This window comes from Zootoca vivipara, chromosome 12 (genome assembly GCF_965207765.1).
Source record: "Zootoca vivipara chromosome 12, rZooViv2.hap1.1, whole genome shotgun sequence".
Taxonomy (NCBI): domain Eukaryota; kingdom Metazoa; phylum Chordata; class Lepidosauria; order Squamata; family Lacertidae; genus Zootoca; species Zootoca vivipara.
In genome coordinates, this window is record NC_142595.1 from 28,183,753 (window position 1) to 28,204,122 (window position 20,370).

The window sequence follows — 20,370 nt, forward strand, 5'->3', positions numbered from 1 at the left end:
TCATTTCATTTCCTTTCTCTTATGATTCCATTTGGGTGCTACAGTAGAATAAAACAACCAACACTGTTACTATATTACAAATAGCCAAGTTTTCAGAAATTAAGCACATTTACAATGTAATTCATTTGCTGCACATTTCTTGCCAGCCCCGCATTTCCACATCACAACAGTTTCAAAACTATTTTTATTGACAATTCCTGAAAAACTGACCTCACCTTTAGAAGCAGTTTGATAAGCAGGAATCAGCAGGTGAACCTTTTTGAGACATTAAGATAACAATTATCACCTGCTTATGTTTTTTTGCTGACCCAGGTGGCGCTGTGGTTAAACCACAGAGCCTAGGGCTTGCTGATCAGAAGGTCGGCGGTTCGAATCCCTGTGACGGGGTGAGCTCCCTTTGCTTGGTCCCAGCTCCTGCCAACCTAGCAGTTCGAAAGCACATCAAAATGCAAGTAGATAAATAGGAACCGCTATAGCGGGAAGGTAAACGGCGTTTCCATGTGCTGCTCTGGTTCACCAGAAGCAGCTTTGTCATGCTGGCCACATGACCTGGAAGCTGTCTTCGGACAAACGCCGGCTCCCTCGGCCAATAATGCGAGATGAGCGCACAAGCCCAGAGTCGGTCATGACTGGACCTAATGGTCAGGGGTCCCTTTACCTTAACCTTTATGTTTTTTGCAAGAAGTGGGTGTTAAAGGCAGTGGCTTGGCAGATGTTTAAAAACTTAACACCCCAAGCCATGTCTTGAATAAAAATAGAGTTGAAATCAGGAATTCATTTAAGTTAATTACAAATGTAATGTAGTGATCCTTTAGTAAATCAATAATAAATGTTATTGATACATTTAAGGTTTTTTTTTAATGCACTGATGTAAAATATGCAATTCAGCCATCTGAAAAAGATTGTTTGGTCTCAGTGGCATTGTCTAGAATTATTTATGAATCTTTATCTCCATTCAGTTAATGGCTAAAATCAGTGATGTTCTTCCACATGAGCAAGTCTTCTCTTTTATATTATTTCAGTTGTACATGCAATCACCATCAGCAGCAACTCTGACAGTATACAATAAGTTTTAAGGGGTAAAAAAACCTGGACACCTGGATTTAGACCCCACAAATTAGGTCAGGAGTTATAGTGCTGACTGGTTATTTCTTTTGCAATCAATGAAGGTGTGCTGCATGCTTCCACAGGTGGTGGGTGAGATCACCCTCCCCATATAGAAGGAACCTTCATGCCTAATGATTGAGAAACAATTTTAATGACTGATAAGAAGACTCACACATATCTCTGATTTTTCACATGGACAGACACCTCCACCACCCATTGTATATTATCTCATGAATACTTTGCTTGTTGGGTGGAAATGGTCTTCCAGACTCACAAGTACTCAAAAAGTAGGGAAAGATGAAATAAGATAACCTGCTCTAAGTTAATAATATATGTCAAATGTCAAAAAACAAAAACAAAACATGCTTCCCACAAATTGTCAATTGCAATGTCATTCTTTACATATCTGTGGAGAAGTAATCTACATAATTTTTAGTAGGGTAAGTGAGTATATAATTTGGAGCTGCAATTTATCAAAGAACAGGTTACCTTCATTTTGGTTATAAAAGTTGATATAGTCTTTCTGAAAGAGCAAACGAACCACCTGGAGGAATGAGAAGGAAGAGGAGAAGGGAAAGATCTATTCTGTTCTCGCAACAAGGGATATAGCTCTATGATTGTGATTTGTTGTTCTTGTTTTTTTTTTTTAAACCCTCCTTTCAGATGCACTAGAAATAAATGGGACTTGAACAGAACTCTAACCTTCTTTTTAAGAAATATATATCTAGTGACATTTTGTTTGTACAGTACCTTTATGTGATGAAAAGCATATCCAGAGCTCCTGTTCAGTTTGATTTTTTAAAAGATCCAGATTCCAATTTATTTTTAAAAAAAATTGTTTCCTTATCTTTTCATGGATGGTGTGCCTCAACCCTCTGTCTTCTTGAGCTTATTGTATTATGTGTGAAAAATCAAGTGTATTATTTATCCTACAACATGCAAACATGGAACCTGTCTCCAGATATTACTAGATGCCCCAATTTGTAAATCTTCTAGAAATTATATTTAATTGGACATCTCAGGGGGGGGGGGATTTTGAAATAGCAATCTAAAAATAGTTTTAGATGATTTAGATGATCTCATCAGGTGATCATTAGCTTACTGTTTTGGACAATAATTTGGAAGTGCAATCCAGGTGTTATTTCCAAATCATGAAAATGTTTTGTACAACATTTTGAGGAAGAAAGCTTTATGACCTTTCATTTCCTGCTCTTACCTAGTAGCCTTTCAACCAAGATACAGATCATATTAGCACTTGCTTAGCATCATGTACTTCAGGGTTATGGAACACACACATACAGACGTTGATGGATTCCAGCCCCTGCTACCCATAAATGATGGGTACTCAAGCATGGAAGAGGTACAGCATTCATCCCTGAAAGAAAATGAAAATAAAGGAACTCGGAGAATTGTAACCAGGCAATATTAAATGACAATAATACAAAATCATACAATGACAATCATACACACCTCTGGCACAAGTTATTGATGTATGAATTTAGATTTATCTGGCATCCTCAGGAACTACAAAAACTGGTGGGTGTGATTGGTCAAAAATTAAAGATACATGAGAGAAGAATGAAAATAGCTTTAGAAGTCTACATTTCATAGAGATCTGATAAGAAACTGCCATTAATGGGTACCGAATGTTGACTTTCCAGTATTGTTTTTGGACCATACTAGAGGAAAGCATACTAGAGACGCAACTGTATACAAGGTAGAATCTAGACACATATAAAGAACGTTGTGAAAATGCTTTTTTTTAAAAAAAAGTTTTGAAAACAAAATACTGAATTTGCCATAGCTCACCATCGTCATCTAGTGTCACATTTGTATAATGCACTTTATGGCACACTAAAAATGTTTTATTTCCAGCTGCATATTGTGTACTTAGAGTAATGCATCACTGCCACTTGCTGTGATGCTGAAGGATGGCAGGGTGTTGGGGTTATGTGAATGCATCAGAGGAGCCAATCTGCAACTCCCTCTGGTGCAGCTGTGGAACCCTGACCTTGCCACCTCCCTGCCCCACCCTTCATCATCCTCTAAGAAGAAGCAGTAACACTGTTTGAAAGTGGCAGCATGGCACTGACCCCTATACAATCACTCCTGGGTGTATTTCAGTTCATACTGACCATATGTCAGATATTATCTGTCATGAATGAGCCAGCCCCTAGGGAAAGTTTGCAACCAGCTCCCAGTGAAGGAAGTAGCCAGGAAGAGAGAGGGTTAACTGCAAGACAGGATGCTTATAGCCGAGAGTCAACTTCCCCGCCCTTAGGAATGTCAACTGATAGCAGAGTTGAGGAGAGTCAGTTGGCAGCTTGCCAGCGCACTAGTGAAGGACAAAATGCAGGGGCTAGAAAGGAAAGCAGCTCAGAGAGCAGGGAGGACCACAGAGGAACTGTTCCAGAGAAGGAAGAAGAGGTGGGAGCTAACCCCCTCAGTCCAAGGTCTAGACGTATGGGGGTCTTCAAGACAGAATACGTCACAAGAGGAAGTTCAGCTGTTCTCACTGGAAACACTCGCCTTAGAAGGGACATATTTGATTTATGGATGGACGGCTGTGATCACTGCTCCGGTGTACTCTGTTTTTTGCAATAAATCTTCTTAATTAACTACACTCGTTTGTTATCAAGACTCCCTGATATTATCTCTCTCTCTATCAGAAATCATCTTTAATTGATACTTTCATTGTTTTATTAGTTGTGTAAACCACTTTGAGGGTCTTTTTTATAAACAAAGGATGCATAATATTTAATAGCTAACTAAATAAATTGAGACTTCCCTTGACTGTTGAGGTTTAGTTTGTTTCATTCAATGAATTTGGTTGTTTATATGAATAGAAGATCCTCCATTTTGTTATCTTTTAATAAATACTAGCTGTACCCAGCCACGTGTTGCTGTGGTTCATCCCTTAACCCACTCCACCCCGTCCCGTCCCGTCCCATCCTGTCCTGACCCATGACCCGTCCCGAACCCGTCCTGCCCCTATCCCCAACCCAGGCGAGCACCCACCTCAATTGAGCCCAGTCTGCTGTTTCATTTCATTTCATTCAGCTGAACCCGAGCTGAGCTGTTTTGGAAAGGGAAGCTTTTCTAGCTGCAGTACCAGCCACTAGAGGGCGATGTTTTGCAACCTCTCATGCTCCTGTTTTTTCTGGTTTTTCAAACCAGGTGTGACATCTGTATAATCTTAAGTTTATACATACACTCGCCTATTCACATGTGACGTTGTGTCCAAATTTCAATGCAATCGGTTAAATGGATTTGGAGAAAAGTGGAATATTACCAACATGGACAGGTTTCGGAGAAAAGTGGAATATAACCAACATGGACAGCTCACATTTATATATATATAGATAACATTTCAACCATTTCATATCTTGAGTCTTCTTTCAGGATTTTGGGGGCTAATTGTCCCTTATCTTGTACATTATTAGGTTTTTGTGTTATTTGCAAGATTCTGTTTCACAGATGACTCTGTTCACCTCGTACTAAAACCAGGATCCTGGGAGAGCAACATTTTGTCATTATAGACCATATTCCCTTGAGCAGAATATTTTTAAAATAGTGTATGAACTTAAAGTAAATGTCCCTAAGAGTGCTGCTGTTCTGGTGGGGCTGAGACAGTAAATGCTTATTTCTTTTGCTTAAAAGCACAGGTTTTGCCATCTTAATATTTGTACAACACAAGATGTGCTACACAGGACATCAAAACTGATGCACATTGTCTGCATGCATAAATCCCTATATCAAGAGGACAGTGATATTGGATGACTCAAGGAGAAGGAAGAGACTTAGAATGCCTTCTTCTATTCTCAATAAACAGATAACATGGATCAGTAAAATAGTGCTGAGAAATATCATCGAAAGGTAAATGTTTATTACTCTTAATTATGAAGGAAGCTATCACTTTCCCAGTCTTACTGGTTCTTCACATTCCTGCATTGGTTTGTATGCTTTATATATATGTCGTCAAAACCATCTGTGTTCATTTTAGGGCATTTTTGGAATTCATTTCTGACTGATATACACATTACAAAAAGCAATTTTTATAACATTCTGCATTTTATTTTCACTTGTACATGCATTATCATTCCAAGAATCTACATGTTGTACATAGTATTTGGTTGGAGAACTGAATTACAAAATAGGAAGAAGCTCAGATTTCAAAGTTCTACTACAGCCCATAATGCTTGAACATTGACTATGTTTATTGAGGGTGATGGGAGTTCCAGTCCAACAGCATCTGGTGTGTCCCAGCATCCATAGCCTTTCAAATGCTTCTGGGCTACAGATCCCAATATTCCTGGCCATTGACCATGCTTGGTGGGGATGATGGCCATCTGGTGAACCACAGCTTTCCCAAAAACAATATTTCTTTCTTGACATCAGTGTCTATGTTGTCATTTCTGTTTTTCTAGCTTTGCTTTTGCAGTGGGAGGTGGGCAGCCAGCAAGGAGTTGATTTCAAATAAAGGACTGGACTTTAAAATATGGGATGTACCTAAAATATAGGCATAGTAGGAAATACCCTATTAAGGGGAATGCCTGTGATGAGCATTTGAAATAATGGGGTTTGAGATTTATTTATGATCTCTGTGCACACATAGAGGAAGAACTTTACCACTTCACAAGTTATCAATGGTTATTTTATTTCGTTTTCTACTCCTATTTGTAATATTCATTGTGTTGATCATTGGTCCCCCCCTTCCAAAAAAAAGAAGAAAGAAAACACATCAACAAAGGGATTAAAAGAGCAGGACTGATACCTGAAGAAAACTATAGGTCTTTGTGTTTGTTTTTTTTGGCAGGATGTGAATTACCTATATATAAATTTAGGATTTCAAAAAAGTTTTCTAAATGTTAGGATTATAGAGGCATTGATTAATAGTGCAGGAAATAATATTAGAGAATAGTACCTCATTTTGTTTCCAAATATAATTGGTTTTTTAAAAAAGAAATTTATCTTTAATAAATGACGAAATAAATGTCTGAAAATGAGCTAGGAGGTAGGGTTCTTCTTCTTCTTCTTCTTCTTCTTCTTCTTCTTCTTCTTCTTCTTCTTCTTCTTCTTCTTCTTCTTCTTCTTCTTCTTCTTCCAGTCCCAGTCATACCTCGGTTTAAGTACGCTTCGGTTTGAGTACTTTCAGTTTAAGTACTCCGCGGACCCGTCTGAAACAGATTAATCCACTTTCCATTACTTTCAATGGAAAAGTTCGCTTCAGGTTAAGTACGCTTCAGGTTAAGTACAGACCTCCGGAACCAATCGTGTACTTAAACCGAGGTACCACTGTATTATTATCTGAATATGCATCATCATGATGGAGAAGTGAACAGGAAGATATGTTAGGTTGAATTCCTTTTGCTAATGTTTTCTCCACTGTAAAATTCCTACTTAGGTTTTTTACTACCTGATGATATAACATTTCAGTGCATCTATGGTGTAGCATAATAGCTAAATCAGTGCCCTGCACTGGTGAAAGATGTTACACAACCCCAAGACGAACTGTGCTCATTCTATTCAATGACACTAATACACAAGCTCTACCACTTGTATGGCAACATCAGCTCTCAAACCTCTTGCACTAATGTGACAATGGACTCATCAATTATTTCTATTATTTGTTATTCCTTTTTTTTTAATAGAATCTGACATTTCTCAATTAGATGAAGTTGGAAAACCAGTCAAAGACTGAGGAATTCATCCTCCTGGGATTTGTGGAATTCTATGAAGTGCAGACACTCCTCTTCCTGACATTTCTAGTAATTTATGTTGTGATGATGGCTGGAAACACTCTCATTGTTGTCCTTATTGTTTTTGATCAGCATCTTCATACACCGATGTATTTCTTCCTGGGAAACCTCTCCTTCTTGGAGGCTTGCTACAGTTCCAATGTATTTCCACGGATGCTTTCATCCCTCTCCACCGGAGATGGAAGACTTTCTGTCACCAGCTGTTTTATACAGTGGTATCTTTGCAGTTCCTTGCTTGCTGCAGAATGTTGTTTACTTTGTGTGATGTCTTATGATCGGTATCTAGCAATCTGTAAACCACTGCATTATTTTACAACCATGAACACCTGGACTTGCATCCAATTAGCAGTTGCATCTTGGGTCAATGGATTTATAGCTTTCCTGATATTACTCAGTCTGATGTTGCAGTTAACGTTTTGTGGCCCCAATGAAATTAATCATTACTTTTGTGACTACTTCCCGCTCCTTAAGCTCTCTTGCAGTGATACCAGCTTGATGGAAATGTTGGGTTTCCTTGTGGCTATTATATTCACACTCCCCCCTTTTCTTTTAACTTTAACATCTTATGTATATATAATTGTTGCCATCTTGAAAATCCCTTCCACCACTGGGAGGCAAAAGGCCTTTTCCACCTGCTCCTCTCACTTGATTGTGGTTTCGATCTTTTATGGTTCACTAATGATTGTGTACATGTTACCAAAGGGGGAAGGCAACAGAGAGGTGCAAAAAATTTCCTCCCTCTTGTATTTAGTTTTGCCCCCTCTAGTCAACCCATTTATATACAGCCTGAGAAACAAAGAAGTCAAAAATGCCTTGAGAAATAATATTGGTAGCCTTGTATCATGCAAAGCAACTGCTAAGAAGCTTTTGAATGTGTAAAAGAATCAACATTCTATGTACTGTCCTTTGCCTCCATAAGTGTTTATTGTGGAAATGATAATAGTTGTGCTATGGTTGTTGTTATATATACCATCTTTTGTGTGTGTGTGTGTGTGTGTGTGTGTGTGTGTGTGTGTGTGTGTATCTCCATCCCGTCTTGGCCTATAAGCCTCACTTTTTTTTCCAAATACCGAGCATGAAAAGTTCAAGTGCGGCTTAAATTCACAACCTTACAAAAATTGGCTTTTACGATATCGCTGCTGAAACAAACATATGATAAAATGAAACATGTGTGAGTGCCTGCAGAATTCTAAGGGAGCAGTTTATATTCAGGTATAATTCTGTATTACTCAGTCTAATGCTACAGTTAACGTTTTGTGGCCCCAATGAAATTAATCATTTCATTTGTGATTATTTCCCACTTCTTAAGCTCTCTTGCAGTGACACCAGCTTGATAGAAATGTTGGGTTTGTTTGTGGATGCCATAGTCATACTCCGTCCTTTTCCTTTAACTTTAACATCTTATGTGTATATAATTGTTGCCATCTTGAAAATCCTTTCCATCACTGGGAGGCAAAAGGTCTTTTCTACCTGCTCCTCTCACTTGATTGTGGTTTCAATCTTTTATGGTTCACTAATGATTGTGTATATGTTACCAAAGGGGGAAGGCAACGGATAGATGCAGAAAATTTCCTCCCTCTTGTATTTAGTTTTGCCCCCTCTAGTCAACCCATTTATATACAGCCTGAGAAACAAAGAAGTCAAAAATGCCTTGAGAAATAATATTGGTAGCCTTGTATCATGCAAAGCAACTGCTAAGAAGTTTGTGAATGTGTAAAAGAAGCACCATTCTATGCATTGTCCTTTGTCTCCATAAGTGTTTATTGTGGAAGTGAAAATAGTTGTGCTGTGTGAGTGTTTGGAGGCAGTTGGAAGATGGATGGCGGCTAACAGATTGAGGTTGAATCCTGACAAGACAGAAGTACTGTTTGTGGGGGACAGGAGGTGGGCAGGTGTGGAGGACTCCCTGGTCCTGAATGGGGTAGCTGTGCCCCTGAAGGACCAGGTGCGCAGCCTGGGAGTCATTTTGGACTCACAGCTGTCCATGGAGGCGCAGGTCAATTCTGTGTCCTGGGCACCTGTCTGTCAGCTCCATCTGGTACACAGGCTGAGACCCTACCTGCCCGCAGACTGTCTTGCCAGAGTGGTGCATGCTCTAGTTAACTCTTGCTTGTACTACTGCAATGTGCTCTATGTGGGGCTACCTTTGAAGGTGACCCGGAAACTACAACTGATCCAGAATGTGGCAGCTAAACTGGTAATTGGGAGCGGCCGCCGAGACCACATAACACCTGTCTTGAACGATCTCCATTGGCTCACAGTACGTTTTCGAGCACAATTCAAAGTGTTGGTGCTGACCTTTAAAGCCCTAAATGGCCTCGGTCCAGTATACCTGAAGGAGCGTCTCCACCCCCATCGTTCTGCCCAGACACTGAGGTCCAGCACCAAGGGCCTTTTGGCGGTTCTGTTGTTGCGAGAAGCGAGGTTATAGGGAACCAGACAGAGGGCCTTCTCGGTAATGGTGCCCGCCCTGTGGAATGCCCTCCCATCAGATGTCAGGGAAATAAACAGCTATCCTGATTTTAAAAGACACCTGAAGGCAGCTCTGTTTAAGGAAGTTTTTAATATTTAATGCTGTATTGCTTTTAACACTCAATTGGGAGCAGCCCATCAGATGTCAAAGAGAAAAACAACTACCAGACTTTTAGAAGACATCTGAAGGCAGCCCTATTTAGGGAGGCTTTTAATCTTTAGTAGATTACAGTACTGTATTTTATTTTTCTGTTGGAAGCCGTCCAGAGTGGCTGGGGAAACCCAGCCAGATGGGTGGGGTATAAATAAATTGTTGTTGTTGTTGTTGTTGTTATACACACACACACACACACACACACACACACACACACACACACACACACACACCGTATTGGCCTGAATACAAGCCTCACTTTTCCCCCAAATTCCAACCATGAATAATTAAAGTGTGGCTTAAATTCACGACCTTACAGAAATTGGCCTTTATGATATTGCATCAAATAGGCTTTTACGATATTACAGGTATACGATAAAACGGAATGGGTGTGAGTGCCTGTGGAATTTTAAGGGAGCAACTTATATTTGGGTATTTTCTTTTTTTCTCCACCCACCCCCCTTGAATTTTAAAGATGTGGCTAATATTCGGGTGCGGCTTATATTTTGTTTTGATGTTTTGTTAAGAAAACCTGCCATAAAGTCTATGATATCTGTGAAACACTGTTAGTTTTGATATGTAATTTAGATTTTAAGTAACAAATTGTAAGGCTGATTATGATCTCTCACAATAAAAATTGTTTTTGTCATTAAATTTTTGTAAATAATGACCATTCTCATACAATTTACGCTTTGTATCTAAGTGCCCCGTAGGTGGGGCAGAATGATACAAAACCCATTGTTTATGCATGTCATTATATTCTCATTATCTTCTATGGTAACTTTAATGGTTCTTTTGATTGCTATTATAAAATTGATTTGTTTATGCCATGCATAAAGCAGGGTTGTTGTTTTTTTGACTCATTTTTGTTACATAAAATATGTAATTGAAAAAAAAAATCCCATTAACATTTGTATGCACCTTTTTTCTGGAGCCCCAAACCTTAAAGCATTTACAGAATAATTTTGTTTCATAAAGTGACTGGCTTAGCCCATTTTTATTTTTATTTTACATATAACAAATATGTCCCACTAATTTGTTCTTTGAATGTCCCTAGATCATCTCTTCACATAATTTTATTGGCAGTTGCTTTTAATAGAATATAGTACACAGGCACTAATACAGGCCACAAAGTGTGTTCTTCATATCCTCCCACATTTTGTACCTGAAATCCGCACAATGTTCACAGACACTGTTCTCCTTTTGGTGCACTTGTTTCTGGTAAACTATTGGGATAGGTCATCCTATGCTCTCTCAATTCACTTCTTGCCAGCATGTTCCTGGTTCTTCTGAACAGCTTAATTGGCTCATCCTGACAACCAGATATGTGTTGTTCTACATGCCAGTGTTTCTTTATGCTACCCTGAAAGTTGTTTCTGGTGTTATTGACTATTACCTAAATGGCAATTTAAATAGCTAGAAGGTACCTTTGCTCTTTTTCTTGAAAGGTCAGCTTGTAATGTTTGTGAAGCTTTACTTAAGGCTGCTATTACCCACTACTCTCTTAGGGTATGCTCTGTCAAGCTTGGTTACTCAACATAGGATTCTTATATATAAAATCCTGCTCTGACAGCTTTCCCAAAGGCTCAAACGCACACATCTGTTTTAGTGGCAATAAAAAATCAGTGCCTGAGAAACTTTCCTTTTTCCATTTTCTGAGTGCTTTGAAATATTTTATTTCCCAGATGGCTCTGTCCCTTAATAAAACCAACATCCTGGGAGAGTCATATTCTGCCATCATATTCTCTTAAGGACAGCATTTTTAAATACACTTACGCACTTAAAATATGTGTCCGTAAAAGTGTTTGTTGTTCTAGTAATTAGAAGTGGAGGGAGTAAATTATTATTTCTTTCACCTAAAAACACCTGAAGACACCTTGTAATCTCACAGGGCAACAAAACTGCTTTACATATTTAGATATGCATAACTCCCGATAGTGAAAGAGGCAATGATATTAGATGACTTCAGGAGAAGCAAAGGACCTTATAATGTTTTCTTCTGTCCACAATAAGCAGGGAACTTATGGATCAGTAAAATAGCACTGAGAAACCTCACCGGAAAGGTAAACATTTCTTACTTTTTGGCATATACAAAGTTATCACTTTTCTAGTCTTAAGAATTCTCCAATTTTTTGTATCAGTTTGAATGCTTTTCAATATATGAAAAATAAACAAAAGACGCCATGAAAATTCATCAATACGTTTGTGCATTTTTGTCTGCATTCCTGATGGAGATATGTAACTTTGCAAACAAGTTTCACAATTATAATGCATTTTGCATGATATTTTTTACTGATATGTGCATTTTTATTTATTCACATTTCTCCTTAATATCTACATTTTGCTTTGTGTGCTGCGTATTAAAATTTGGAGAATGCAAATTTTCAGCTCACATAATTCAAAAAAAAATTCTTAGAGAAATTGATGAAGCTGTCCGCCCATCCCCCATTTTATTTATTTATTTGTTTGTTTGTTTTTAATAGTTAGTTGCTTTATCTTGCCCAGGGCAACCCAAAGCAACCCACCTGTATAAGGTATTGTTGAACTTATATTTTGTTTTCCATTCCTATTCTTAATATTAATTCATCATTAATATGATGTTGATCATTGATTCCAAATAAACTCAGCAATGAGATTAAAAGAGTGGTACTGACAGCTGAAGAAGACTCTAGGTTTTTTTTTAAAATGATATGAAATCCATATAAATAAAGTTAGGATTTCACAAAAAGGTTTCTACATGTTAGAAAACTGTCATCTCTATTTTCTATGGGGTATTGATCCTTGTATATCTGATACCTCAATGAAAACCATGAGATATTTCAATAAGATTGTTTCTGCTCTCTACACAGTCCTTCCCTCCATAGCTAACCATCTTATATACAGTTTGAAAAACAAGGATGTAAAGGAAGCCCTGAAAAGGCTACTACAAAAGTGTTGGAAGGGCAATTTGTGAATCAGGATTGGCAGTCTACTTCATGTTTACAAGTAAAACTGAACGCATGAAAAATCAATACCACAGGACATTATGTTATAGAAAAGTACTTCATTAGTTTCCAATTTTTTGAAAGACATTTATTTTTTATATAATTTCTCATATTCACATATGCATTGTGAATTTCTCAGTGCATTGCTATAATAGACCATAACCTAAGCTCAAGAAGCAACAGTGTTCAGGGTAGTTCTTCCTTCCTCCATCCCTACCTACCATGGGATTCTGAGCATGCATCATGACCATGGTAAGGTGAATATGAAAAGAGATTAGGTCAAGTGCCTTCAACTAATGTTTTCTCCATTGAGCCTTACATCAGCTTCTCACTACCTGTTAATATAATGTTTCAGTGTGCCTATGAAAATGAGTGAAACCCGTTGTAGTAGCTTACTCACACAAAAGCTGTTTTACTGGCTTAGCACAGCAGTCTAATTCAATGGATATCTTGCACTTTTGAAAAATGTTGCACAATCCCAAGGTTGTTATTATATGGCAATGCTCTACCACTTGTGTGACAACATCAGATCTCAAACTTATTGCATTAATGTTACAATGGCACTCATCCATTATTTCATTTCTAAAAATTGCTCTTTTCAATAGGATTTGACTTTTTCCCTATTAGATGAAGCTTGAAAACCAGACAGAGATTACAGAATTCATCCTCCTGGGATTTGGGGAATTCTACGAAGTGCAGACATTTCTCTTCCTGGCATTTCTAGTGATTTATGTTGTGACAATGACTGGAAACATTCTCATTGTTGTCCTGGTTGTTTTTGATCAGCATCTTCACACCCCAATGTATTTCTTTCTGGGGAATCTCTCTTTCCTGGAGATGTGCTATTGCTCCAATTTATTTCCAAGGATGCTGCCAGCTCTCTTGACTGGAGATAGGAGGATTTCTTTCACTGGCTGCTTAATTCAATGGTATCTCTGTGGATCCCTAGTAGCTACAGAATGCTGTTTACTTTGTGTGATGTCATATGACAGGTATCTAGCAATCTGCAAGCCACTGCATTATTTTACAATGATGAGCACCCAAACTTGTATCCAATTGGCAGCTGCATCTTGGTCCAATGGATTTATAGCCTTCCTGATATTGCTCAATCTGATGCTACAGTTAACATTCTGTGGCCCCAATGAAATTAATCATTACTATTGTGACTACTTTCCTATTCTTAAGCTCTCTTGCAGTGACACCAGCTTGATGGAAATGTTGGGTTTTCTTGTGGCTGCCATATTCACACTCCCTCCCTTTGTTTTAACTTTAACCTCTTATGTATATATAATGGTTGCCATCTTGAAAATCCCTTCCTCCACTGGGAGGCAAAAGGCCTTTTCCACCTGCTCCTCTCACTTGGTTGTGGTATCCATATTTTATGGTTCACTAATGATTTTATATTTGTTACCCAAGGCTGAAGTCAACAGAGAGATGCAAAAGATTTATTCTCTCTTGTACACAGCTTTGCCCCCTTTGGCCAACCCCTTTATATATAGCCTGAGAAACAAGGAGGTCAAAAATGCCCTGAGAAATAATATTGGTAGGTTTGTGCCACACAAAGGAAGACACATGAAGTGTGGTCATGTGTGATAGAAGCAACATGCTATGTGTTGTCTCCATGCCGCCCCCAGCACTTTCCTTATGTGGGTGGCACAGATTTCAGAGTTAGGGATCAGCTGATTCCTCTATTTACACTCCAAGTCAGTTTCAAATGTATACATTCATAAACCCAATCCAACTTGTTTCCATTACTCTGTAAAAAAAAAAAAGTATGAAAATTCATATTAAATGTTCAAGGTGGTCAGGAGCTGGGACTGAACAATGGGAGCTTACCTCGTTGCAGGGATTCGAACCGCCAACCTTCCGATCGGCAAACCCTAGGCTCTGTGGTTTAAACCACAGCGCTACCTGAATCCCCTGCTCAACTAGGTAGATATTTAAATTAATCTTTTATCTCACATATTTCTAGACACACTCTATTCTAATATACACATTTTTACACATTTTGGTATGGCTTTCAATCCAAGACATATACTGAAATGTTTGGAGAAGGGTAATATCCAAATACATTCTAATCTTTGTGTTACTCTGGAAATTGTCGATTTTTTGCTTACATTGTGGACCAATCAAACTTCAGTTTCACCCCTAAACTTTGCTGATGTTTCAAAATACTGAATAGTTTTCTTCTTGTGCTAGGGTTCATTACTTTTTATCTGTTAGCTCTAATACTTATACATAAAAATGAATATTGCAATCTATTGTCATGTTCCTTTGTAGCCTTATTTGCTAATAAGGGTCCTTAAGTTGCGCCCAGGCAGGGGCAGGGACAGTCAATAACGACACCGAGGGTTGAATCCAGAGAAAGAATTTAATTCTTAAATTTAAGAGACTGTTGGTGATCACCTTCACGACAAGTGTAAAGACAGACAAATTTGCAAAGATTCTTATACACTCCTTGGGCTCCTTCCCCACCTCCTCAGGAATCCACTCTGTAAGTGTGCGCACACAAGAGGGTCATAGGTTACAAGTACATATATGGATCTTCCTGTGTCCGGTCCTTCTTGTAAACACATGCTGACTCAATAAAGCCTTCAGTAAGACTAGTTTATGCGTCAAGCTAGCAACTTCCAGCGTCAAGCTCATCCGCTGATAAGCCTTTCTCTGCCTCTCCTTCTGTGTTCCAGACAAGGCCAGCTTATTCAGCCTTGAAGGAAGCTGTCTCACTGTTCCTTTTGCTTACATTACACTTTGACACACAGAGAGGCAAAGAGGAAAACATTTTAAGAAGCATTTTAGGAGGAAAGCATCCCAGGGATATGGGGGGGCTAAGCCATACAATCAGAATTATACAATGCAAACTATATGATCAGATTTAGCTCAATAACACAATTGGCAAATCTCTCCCTTCACCTTTACACACTTACAGATAAAGCCCAATGAATAGAAAACATAACCTTTTTGCCCCTGTGTGAGGGGCAAGTTAAGGAGTATTTCCCAGGGTGGGAGGCTGGGGGAAGAGGGAGGAACTCCCAGGTGAGAGCTAGGAGGGCTTACCCTCCTTTGTGTAGAATAAAGGTTAAGATTTATTTTTATTTAGGCTAGTGTGGCTTTTATTGTATTCTGTGTTGAAAACTTTCAATAAAAAATGATTATAAAAAGAAACTATACTCTTCATTATACAACTATATTCAGTGCTTTTTATATAAAAAATGTTTAGGGGTACACTAATCTTCCTACTCATATTGAAATAATGTCCCTCAATGAGGCCAAACTTAGATTCACAAAATGTTTAGGGGCATGCGTACCCCTGCATCCCCCCAGAAAAAAAAGCTCTGACTATGATACTTATCTTTAACATCCCCTCACAGCTAGCCTTAATTTTGTTTATCTTGTTTTCATCATTACATCACAACATCCCATACGTCCAGTAACTCCTACCTTGACTGGTGGTACCACCATCCAGGTGGGCACAGCTAGGTAAGGTCAATCTCCTCCTCCCACTGCCAACTTACCCAGTCAGATTTTGGTAATGGACACCAAGTCAGTCACCACATGCCATATCAGTTCATGGATGATAGTTTTGTTTGGGGCACTGACATGACATTAACAACACCACAAAATAAGAGCACAGGCTCTATGGGATGGGGGCTCAGCACCAACGACCAACATTAAGTATCTACGTCCCCCTCTCCTCTGATAATTTTTCCTCGCCCCCATTGCATACTTCTGCTTCCCAAGGCCATAGAATTAGAGACACCTTATATCTTCCCACATATTTCCCCTCTGACCCAGACACATGATACCTTGGTTGCTGGTTTTTTTTGTTCGTGTATTGTGTTTTGATTTGTTTTCTTCACCTGAAGGCATCTGCTTCACTTATGGCATCCACTTTGTGTTTTGCCAAGCCCCCATACACAAGATGGTCATCTTGTATATACAATACATGTTCCTGTCACAAACAACACTTTCTCAAAAGCCCAACTGTAGCCACTGGACCAAAATGGTTGATGAACCTGGTATAATTTCACCATGGAGAATTTGAGCACCAAGAATGGGAGCTAGAAAAAGGGGGTTTGAAAGTTGTAAATATATTTCCAATTGACAGTTACATTAGATTTTGTTTTGGTGGTGAAACACAGGGCAAGCATATGGAAATAAACTGATATTCCTACATCTTCTTCTTCTTTGGCGATCACTCATAGCCGAGTAAGATTGCATTCCATAAACACGATTTTAACAAAGGGTCCGTAAGTGACTGTGGAGGCCAATTCTGGATCCACACGTCCTTCCACAGTGGGGACATTGGTTTCCAGGTGGGAGTTGATCACGGTGTGGATTTGCCAAGCGTACCTTCCTCTTAGCATGTTTCTCCCTTGTGTCCTGAGATCAAGTTTCTTCAAAGCCCATGACACCTTTGGTAAAGGCTGTTCTCCAACTGGAGCGCTCACAGGCCAGTGTTTCCCAGTTGTCAGTGTTCATACTACAATCCTACATAAAGGTAAAGGTAAAGGGACCCCTGACCATTAGGTCCAGTCGCAGACAACTCTGGCTGGGGTTGCGGCGCTCATCTCGCTGTAGTGGCTGAGGGAGCTGGCGTACAGCTTCCGAGTCATGTGGCCAGCATTATTATTATCATTATTTAGACTCAAAGGCATCCCTTACTGGAATAGATTATGCCCTTGTGGCCAGAAAGAGGTAGACTCTATGGCTCACATGATTCTGGACTGTCCCCTTTCCAATTTTTTCGACTTTGGTCCCCCTCTATCCTTTATAAGACCTGGAACCCTCCCCAACAAGGAAACAGTGGTCCAGCTCTTGTTGAGGGATGACTTCCCCGAAATTACCAGAATTATGGCCCACTACTTGTCCAGAATTTATGTAATTAAAATCAATACATCTAGCCTTCAACAATGATAGCTGAGGATCCCTTGTGTGCCTTTCTCTCCTCCTGCTCTCCATTATTTCTGTATGATGTAGAGTGACTATTTATACTAATGACCTATATGTGATGTATGTTTTGTCTTTGTTTTTATATTATATATATATATGCCAATAAAGGTGTTGAAATATTATCATTATTATCATCATTATTATTATTTATTTATTTATTTATACCCTGCCCATCTGGCTGGGCCTCCCCAGCCACTCTGGGCAGCTTCCAACAGATTAAAATACAATAATCTATTAAACATTAAAAGCTTCCCTAAACAGGGCTGCCTGACTAAGCTGCTTCTCGTGATCCAGAGCAGTGCACGGAAACGCCGTTTACCTTCCCACCAGAGCGGTACCTATTTATCTACTTGCACTTTGACATGCTTTCAAAGTGCTAGGTTGCCAGGAGATAGTCCTACATGTACGTACGTAAATCTACTTTTGGTATTCTATCCTTCAAAGCTACTTTATAGTATGGTTAGGGACAAGACCTCCTGGAACAGTGCTTATTATGATGGGGAAAGCTGCTTCTAATATGTTCAGAAGTAATATTAAGACTGAATTTATGCAGGATCCCTCCTCCTAATTTACAGGTGGCAGGCTTATCCCATAGCAGATTATAAAAACGCACAACAGCTCCCAAATGGTTATGTCAAGTCAAGGATAGGGAATTCCTACCTGTTCCCTAAGAGTGTTGAACTCCAAAGAACTTATTTCTCAAGGTAGGCATGCACTCCCAGCAATAAAGGTAAAAATCTAATCAACCAACTGATTTACCAATCAACCAACTGATTGACCAACTGATTCCCTGATGTTGCAGGGTAAAGAGATAGGCAAAGAGATAGATACAGACTCTCAAAAGGACCAGAGGGTTGTCATATGATCTTTGGGCTCAGAGGGGTGCAGTGTTCTGTCCTTTAATTTGCTTCACTGAATTCCCTCACTCCCCATCCAATACATTACCATGTTGCTTGTTTTTGCAGTATATTATCTCCCTGATGATTGAACAGTCACTTCTGTATTTTTCTTAATAAAACCAACATCCTAGAGTACACATATCCCCACTTTGTATTATTGGCATAGCATTCATGTCACAGAACTGAGATTTATACTATCGTTGAGTGTGATGAGATGAAGAGAAGGATCTGGGAACTGCTAACAACCAGTTACCAGTTGTCATGATAGTGTATATTAGCATGGAAAAAAACAGCAGCAGAGTGAAACCATTGTAAGAACATAAATGAAGAGAGGTGAGTAACCATCAGAGCATGGGGTCTTTTCAAGGGTGGTATTTCAGTTTTGGAACAGTCTTTCTAGAGAGCTTACCTGCCACCATAATAGTGGTATGTTCAGTGCCTAGTGGAGAACTTTGCATTCACTGAAATCTTGTAACATGTCTCTTTGTCCATAAAATACAGAGGTATTTTTTTTTTACTTCTTCTGAGTTGCCCAGGCAACTTAAGTAATAAGACAGCCAGGTTCCTCTGAGGTCCTTCAGAGCAAGGAACAGAAATAATGGACTAGCCTATGAAATAAACATGCCCCACAAAATAATCTTCCAGAGCTGTAGCTATGTCACTGTGTTGAAGCAATAATCATAAAAATACATTTCTGCAAAATGTTTATGGCCAACTAATTACCTCTCCCTCTCATTAAAGATACTTATCCATTTCTCATTTCAACAGGATTTCATTCTGCACAATGTTGAGAAACCAGACAACAATTACAGAATTTATCCTCCTGGGATTTGGGGGATTCTATGAATTGCAGTCACTTCTTTTCCTGACTTTTCTAGTCATTTACATGGTGACCATAACTGGAAATATGTTGATTGTTGTCCTTGTTGTCCTTGATCACCATCTACATACTCCCATGTACTTCTTTCTTGGGAATCTTTCCTTCTTGGAGGCTTGCTACAGCTCCAATATATTTCCAAGAATGCTTTCCGCTCTCCTGACTAGAGACAGAAGGATTTCTTTCAACGGCTGCTTCACACAGTGGTATCTCTTTGGTTCCTTGGAAGCTGCAGAATGCTGTTTACTCTGTGTGATGTCTTATGACAGGTATCTAGCAATCTGTAAACCATTGCATTATGCAACAACTATGAGAACCAATACTTGTATCAATTTAGCCGCTGCATCTTGGCTCAATGGCTTTATAGGGTTTTCTATATTACTCCTTCTGATGCTACAGTTATCATTTTCTGGCTCCAGGGAAATGGATCATTACTTTTGTGACTACTTCCCTCTTCTTAAACTCTCTTGCAGTGACACCAGCGTGTTGGAAGGTGCAAGTTACATCGTGGCTGTCATATTCACACTTCCTCCTTTTGTTTTAACTTTAACATCCTATTCATATATTATTGCTGCCATCTTAAGAATACCCTCCGCCACTGGGAGACGAAAGGCCTTTTCCACCTGTTCCTCTCACTTGATTGTAGTTTCAATTTTTTATAGTTCACTAATGATTGTGTATATGTTACCAAAGGATGAAGTCAACAGAGGCATGCAAAAAATTTCCTCTCTCTTCTACACAGTTTTGCCGCCTCTTGCCAACCCATTCATATACAGCCTGAGAAATAAGGAGGTCCAAGATGCCCTGAGAAATAAAATTAGTAAACTTGCAAAGCAATTCTCATGAAGTGAATTAATGTGAAAAAGAAGCAACAAGGTTATTTTCTCTAGCTTCTCTTTTTTTGGTGGGTGATATAAAGTTCCATCGCTGATTTGGATGTGTTGAGCTGTATATTTGCAATGCATGACAGTTTTAGGGTTGTTGTTTTTCCCTGAAGAAAAAGAAGTTGGCATAAAAAATATAAATGACAACTAAACACACACTTAAATGCATATTTTATCATAATACACATTCTTAAATGGTGTTTCGTTCTCAATTTGAAGTGATTGTGGCATTACTGAATTTGTTAGTGTCTATTTTTTTTAAAAAAAAACAATCCTGAAAT

The 20,370-nt window shown here is 38.9% G+C and overlaps 3 protein-coding genes across 3 annotated transcripts; all 3 read left to right on the forward strand.

Annotated features, from left to right (window-relative positions):
- The first annotated feature begins 6,779 nt into the window (after window positions 1-6,779).
- LOC118077930 (olfactory receptor 2AP1-like) lies at window positions 6,780-7,745 on the forward strand. The gene has a single exon (XM_035101652.3). The coding sequence runs from the start codon at window positions 6,780-6,782 to the stop codon at window positions 7,743-7,745; it is 966 nt and encodes a 321-aa protein (XP_034957543.3).
- A 5,358-nt stretch (window positions 7,746-13,103) lies between these two features.
- Window positions 13,104-14,069, forward strand: LOC118077931 (olfactory receptor 2AP1-like). Its single transcript, XM_035101653.3, has one exon. The coding sequence runs from the start codon at window positions 13,104-13,106 to the stop codon at window positions 14,067-14,069; it is 966 nt and encodes a 321-aa protein (XP_034957544.3).
- Window positions 14,070-19,112: 5,043 nt separating this feature from the next.
- LOC118077932 (olfactory receptor 2AP1-like) lies at window positions 19,113-20,051 on the forward strand. Its single transcript, XM_035101654.3, has one exon. The coding sequence runs from the start codon at window positions 19,113-19,115 to the stop codon at window positions 20,049-20,051; it is 939 nt and encodes a 312-aa protein (XP_034957545.3).
- The last annotated feature ends 319 nt before the right edge of the window (window positions 20,052-20,370 follow it).

Excerpts from the sequence above, each read along its gene's own strand:
- LOC118077930 (XM_035101652.3), top strand. The coding sequence starts at position 6,780 with ATGAAGTTGGAAAACCAGTCAAAGACTGAGGAATTCATCCTCCTGGGA.
- LOC118077931 (XM_035101653.3), top strand. The coding sequence starts at position 13,104 with ATGAAGCTTGAAAACCAGACAGAGATTACAGAATTCATCCTCCTGGGA.
- LOC118077932 (XM_035101654.3), top strand. The coding sequence starts at position 19,113 with ATGTTGAGAAACCAGACAACAATTACAGAATTTATCCTCCTGGGATTT.